The following is a 5,940-nucleotide window of genomic DNA, read 5'->3' as shown; positions in this document are numbered from 1 at the left end:
GGTGGTGGTGGTGCTGCTGCTGCTGGTTGTGGTGGTGGTGGTGGTGCTGGTGCTGGTTGTGGTGGTGGTGGTGCTGCTGCTGCTGGTTGTGGTGGTGGTGGTGGCGGCGGCAGCAGCGGTGGTGGAGGATTAATTTGTCATAGCAAGAGTGACTCTTGGGGATATGATCATAATGATAACACAAAATTTTACTTGATAACTTATTAATCAAAACTTTTCAAGAAGGAAGCTTTGAAATAACTTGAACATTGTTTTGCTTGTTTTTATAAAATAATTGTAACTGAGAGATTCAATTCCAAGCGGAATGTCTATATTACAAGTCACAAAAATTAGTTGCCTTTTACTGATTGGAATCCTTCCATATACATATGGTAAGACATTAATAGATTTATTTTCAAGTAACAAATATGTCGTATTAGTCAATTTGATATCTATATACCTAAAGCTTAATGTAAGGTTAAAAAAAAAAAATGCACAATTGTATGTCAATGGTTCTCAAAGACCTCAGGCATACACACACAGGCACACACACACATTCACACACATATGCACACACACTCACACATGTTCACACAGACATACACACACACATGTTCACTTACACTCATACAGACACACACACACATACTTTCTCATATACACGCTCACTTAAAATACATGAACATGCACATATTTGTGCACACATATGCATGCAAACACATTTTTGCACACATACTCACATGTACATATCCATAAATATGTACATGCATTTACATGTAAACATGAGATGACAAGCTGGCAAAAACATTATCACACTGAATAAAAAGGTTAATGGCATTTCTTATGACTTCACGTTCTGAGTTCAAATGTTGCTGGGTTGACTTTACTTTTTGTTATTTTGGCGTCAATAAAATAAGTACCAGTTGAGCACTGGGGTTGATGAAATCGACTTCACTACCTCTCAAAATTGCTGGCCTCATGCCAAAATAAAAGAAGTTTTATATGTACACATACATATAAGAGTGTGCTAATTACTGTTAACATTATTTCATCCTGGTCTTGTGAAATATTTTCTACCCATGTGTTAGTCTCATGTCATACTTCTACACATTTTTGTATCTCAGCAAAAGGTGACCTTTTCTTTACACCCAAATGCCAGTTCACCAGAGACCACCTAATTTGGAATATGACCATCATCCAAGCAATGAACATCTTCAATTTATCAAAGTTGTCATTGGAGTGGGAACAGAAAACATGGAGGATGTGCCTACCCTGGAAATCCCGTCCTGCCAGCAAATCTCAAGGATTCTGCAGGAACACTTCATATGGAACACATGAAAATTGTTGTTTTTGTGAAAAACATGTTGTCCACAATTCACTGCTATAAATAATTGTACAAAGAACACAATCCTGGCAAATGTATTTCTTTGCAAATAATCTCTGATGTTATTCTGCTATACTTTCTAAGTGAGTCTTGAGAGAGTAATAATTTCATTTCCAGTTGATTTCTTCCCAGTTTTCTTTCTCAGGCAATGTTATCTGTAGCAATGGAGCCAAGATATTAAAACTTATATACTATGTCCAGTTACTTACCTTTGATTATAACACGGATCTTCTTGTGACTGATTGTAACTCCTGAAAATCTGTGCATAATACATTTTAGACTTCTGCATAGATTAAAGATATAGCTTCAACATCAGCAAATGCCAAGTCTTTTCTTATCCCAGTTTTGACATTTAGTCTGGCTATATTACAGATTCAGCCATCTTACCTATCTTTAGTATTTGTTTTATGAGTAGCATTAAGAAGATACCAAACTTATTTAACTCTGCTTTTCCTTCCAAATTCACAAGACATTGATCCATCATAGTATACAGAGTTCAACATTCCATTATGGAAAGACCTTATGATAAATTATTAGGTCATCCCATAAATACTGCAGTTTTTTTATACTTTTTTTATTTTTCAAAATTAAGATAAACAGTTTTTTAATCTAAAATATACTCTCCTTCATTTTCTACAATGCTCTTCCATCTGTCTGGTAGACTTGCAATGCCCCACTTCCAAAATTCACTTGTCTGTGATGAAAACTACTCCTCTAGTACTGTTCTGACCTTGTCTACAGAATTGATATTTTTTCTGTCCAAATGATTTTGAAGATTGTGGAATAAATGATAATCAGATGGGGCAGTATCCAACGAATATGATGGGTGGGGCATCATTTCCCATTCAAACTGCTGCAACCTTTACAATGTCATCCTCGCTGTATGTGGCCAAGCATTTTGTTTACCAGCCACATGGTTCCGGATTCAGTCCCACTGCATGGCACCTTGAGCAAGTGTCTTCTACTATAGCCTTGGGCTGACCAAAGCCTTGTGAGTGGATTTGGTAGACGGAAACTGAAAGAAGCCCGTCGTATATATGTATATGTGTGTGTTTGTGTGTCTTTGTTTGTCCCCCTAGCATTGCTTGACAACCGATGCTGGTGTGTTTATGGCCCCGTCACTTAGCGGTTCGGCAAAAGAGACCGATAGAATAAGTACTAGGCTTACAAAGAATAAGTCCCGGGGTCAATTTGCTTGACTAAAGGCGGTGCTCCAGCATGGCCGCAGTCAAATGACTGAAACAAATAAAAGAGTAAAAGAGTAAACCAAAGATGGAATGACCAAATTTAAGCTTCTCTGATAGTTCCTCAACAGTTACAGCAGGATTTTGTTCCACCAGGGTTTGCAGGATATCCTCATCAAGCTCTACAGATCTTCCAGGACGAGGCTTGTCTTGCAGGCTATAGTTTCCAGCTTGGAATTTCTGGAACCACCATTGACACTGGTTTATGCTTATTACCCAATCCCCAAATACTGCATTAATATTCTTTGCACTTTCCAATATGCTGTTGCCTTTATTGAACTCATAAAGCAAAATATACCAAATATGCTCCTTTGTCACTTCCATTATAGCTTTGAAAAAATAACTGTTAAAACTAAAGTGCACTCTTCAAAACTTTCACTAAGAATAAGTACAAGGTAAAATTACTGCCTACTTTTATAGCAAGTTGATGCAGGTATTTTATCCCATCCCCCTCCAACCTTTAGTTCTTGCAATTGAAAAAAAACGCATTATTAATGGGATGACCCAATAGATTTGGTTTGCAATCAGTGAATGTTATCATCTTAAAAGACCATTTTAAACAACAAAGTCAAAAGCTTTGCTAGGTTAATGAAGGCTAAATATGGTGGCTGATTATGTTTCCATTATTTTCTTGAAATTGATGCAATGAAAATACCATGCCTGTAGTTGATTACTTGGTATATGATTGTGACTGAGGATATATTCTGTCTGCAAACCTTTGCCAACTAAAGTAAGAAGAAATATAACTTTGTAAATTATTGCAATCACTACTGTTACATTTTGTTCTTGTATTGTGCAACAATATTGGCATCTCACATATCCTGAGGAACTGTGCCCTTTCCCAACATTGAATGAGAAGCTTTTGCAGAAGTACAAGGAAGACTGGCATGCTGTTTTTAAAGAACTCTATCAAAATACAAGTTTTTCTTGGCGCTCTGCCTGATGGCATCTGATCATAAGTCCTTCTATTATTGGAAATTCATCTTGTTTGATCATACATGGGAAACTTTCAATACCATCAAAGTTGATTGGTCAACAAGTTTCTTTCTTCAATGATATTCAGTAAAGTCCCATCCATTTCTCTATCTGTTCTAGTCTCTCTGTAATTATTGTTATAGATTTGGGCTTTAACAGAGCAATTTATTACTGATTGAAGTATCTTTCTTCTTTTCACCAGAGTACATCTCCCAGATATTACTTGTTACAAATGCCTATTCAGACAGTTTCTTGAATTCTGCTTCTAGTTGTCACAAGTATTTGATGATTCCTCATAGAAGGAAAGATTTTGTAGGCCTGAAGAATCTATAATTTGCAGCACTGAAGTGACATAACCTTTCTAAAGAGAATGAGTGCCAATTATTATGCTGCAGGAATTTTCTCAGAAGATTCTATTGCAGCTATGTGAAAGATTGTTTTGCGGTTGTCCAAGGGCTGCATAGCATTTAATATTCTACAGTTTCTCAAGAAGACATATGAGAGCAATGTGTTAAAGTGGACTGGCTTTTCTGGTTTTGTATCGTTTGTTACATTCAGGAATATCAACCCCTCTGTCTTTGATGCAGACAAGTGACTAGTCTATATCACAAACTGCCTTGTTTTAAGTCCTGTTCATCCTACCTTAAGTGGCTTTAACAATTATCATTGACCTTGTCAATATTTTAACAATCTAAGCAAATAGGCAATCTTTTTATTGCATCACTTCTGGCATTAAAGTTGTCAAAACTTATCACGGTTCTTTTCCCAGGAAATGTTTGCTGTGACTGTCCAAGTGTCATCAACAACAACAAGTTTAGTGTCATACATACAGAGAAGATGAAATCTTGTGAAGGAAAATCATGCACTCTGTATCTGAGCTAGTAAGACTTAAAGAAGTGTATTCAAACAAAACACTGTGTCCATGAGTTTCATATTCTCTCTTGGCCTTACCAGAAAATGAGTAGTCAGCTTTTCTTAGACTCCTAGATTCTGTCTGACAGCTATCTTGAAGAGCAACAGTGCACATAAAGATCTGATGAGAGGATTTGAAAATAGATTTCCAATGTCAATACTAATCTTTTGTACTGATTCTTTAACTTGAACTAGTTGATGTTAAATAACCAATTTATCGGCATTGTGATTTCTAATATAGACCAAACATTTGGGGCAAGAGTACTTGAAAGATGAGAACTCTATTCTAAATGAAGGAACGTAAACTATTAGACTAAGTTACATGTTTAATATGAAGTCTTAAATATAACAATTTTAATCCACTTACTCAATTAAATCTATTGAGAAAGGTATGAGCATCACAGAATCTCAATTCCCCTTTCTATATTAAACCTAATACCTTGAGTCTATGTAAAAACAAAATTGATATTAAAAATAAAGTAAAACTATTCCAGTACACAATATTTTCAGAAAGCTAATATGTTTATATTTTCATAATATAAAGGTTCCTGGGAATGTAGTTTCCAACACGGAAAGTGTAGTTGGTCTACTGGATATGAACAATGCTCCTGGAAATGGACAAGCAAGCAACTTGATGGAGCTAAAGGTGAGATTTTTTTTCTCTTTTTTTCTCTGTAAACTTGAGAAATATTAGTATTACAAAGTCTTATTTTTTCTTCATTTACCCACATCTTACTTTTACCTTCTTATTAATATAACAGTTCCAACAAAAATGTCTGAGTAAATATGAAGGAATATTTACTTATTTATTAATCCCCAAGAAATAGCAGTCAAATTATTCTTAAATCACACTCTGGAAGCTCAGACTATATAAAACCTGGTACATAAACAGATGAGTTGGTCATTGTTGGAATTCACAAGGAGATCAAACAGAACTCAGTACCTTCCCCATTCATTCATCAATTATAAATTTCTCCTGCTACCTAATTAGTGAAATATATGCCCTCATGGTACTGATTTGAAACCAGGTGAATTGACTGTTGTTGAGGGTTAAGTGGTTTTACACGAAGCATGTTATTGTCTCAGCCAGTTACTAATTCCATACTCTTTACTCTTTACTCTTTTACTTGTTTCAGTCATGTGACTGCGGCCATGCTGGAGCACCGCCTTTAGTTAAGCAAATCGACCCCAGGACTTATTCTTTGTAAGCCTAGTACTTATTCTATCAGTCTCTTTTGCCAAACCACTAAGTTATGGGGACATAAACACACCAGCATTGGTTGTCAAGCGATGTTGGGGGGACAAACACAGACACATAAACACACACATATATATACATATATATGACAGGCTTCTTTCAGTTACCGTCTACCAAATCCACTCACAAGGCTTTGGTCAGCCCGAGGCTATAGTAGAAGACACTTGCCCAAGGTGCCATGCGGTGGG

The 5,940-nt window shown here is 36.1% G+C and overlaps 1 protein-coding gene across 1 annotated transcript in view; it reads left to right on the top strand.

Moving 5' to 3' along the window:
• The first annotated feature begins 189 nt into the window (after positions 1-189).
• LOC106875480 (mucin-2) overlaps positions 190-5,940 on the top strand; it is a 20,653-nt gene continuing 14,902 nt past the window's right edge. The window contains exons 1-2 of the mRNA XM_052968049.1: positions 190-371; positions 5,039-5,140. Coding sequence (XP_052824009.1) covers positions 305-371; positions 5,039-5,140 — 169 coding nt within the window. The 5' untranslated portion in view covers positions 190-304. The remainder of the gene's footprint in view (positions 372-5,038; positions 5,141-5,940) is intronic.

The sequence above is a fragment of the Octopus bimaculoides genome, chromosome 5 (assembly GCF_001194135.2).
Source record: "Octopus bimaculoides isolate UCB-OBI-ISO-001 chromosome 5, ASM119413v2, whole genome shotgun sequence".
Taxonomy (NCBI): Eukaryota; Metazoa; Mollusca; class Cephalopoda; order Octopoda; family Octopodidae; genus Octopus; species Octopus bimaculoides.
The sequence above is the reverse complement of the archived record's forward strand: the minus strand, read 5'-3'. Positions and strand labels throughout refer to the sequence as shown.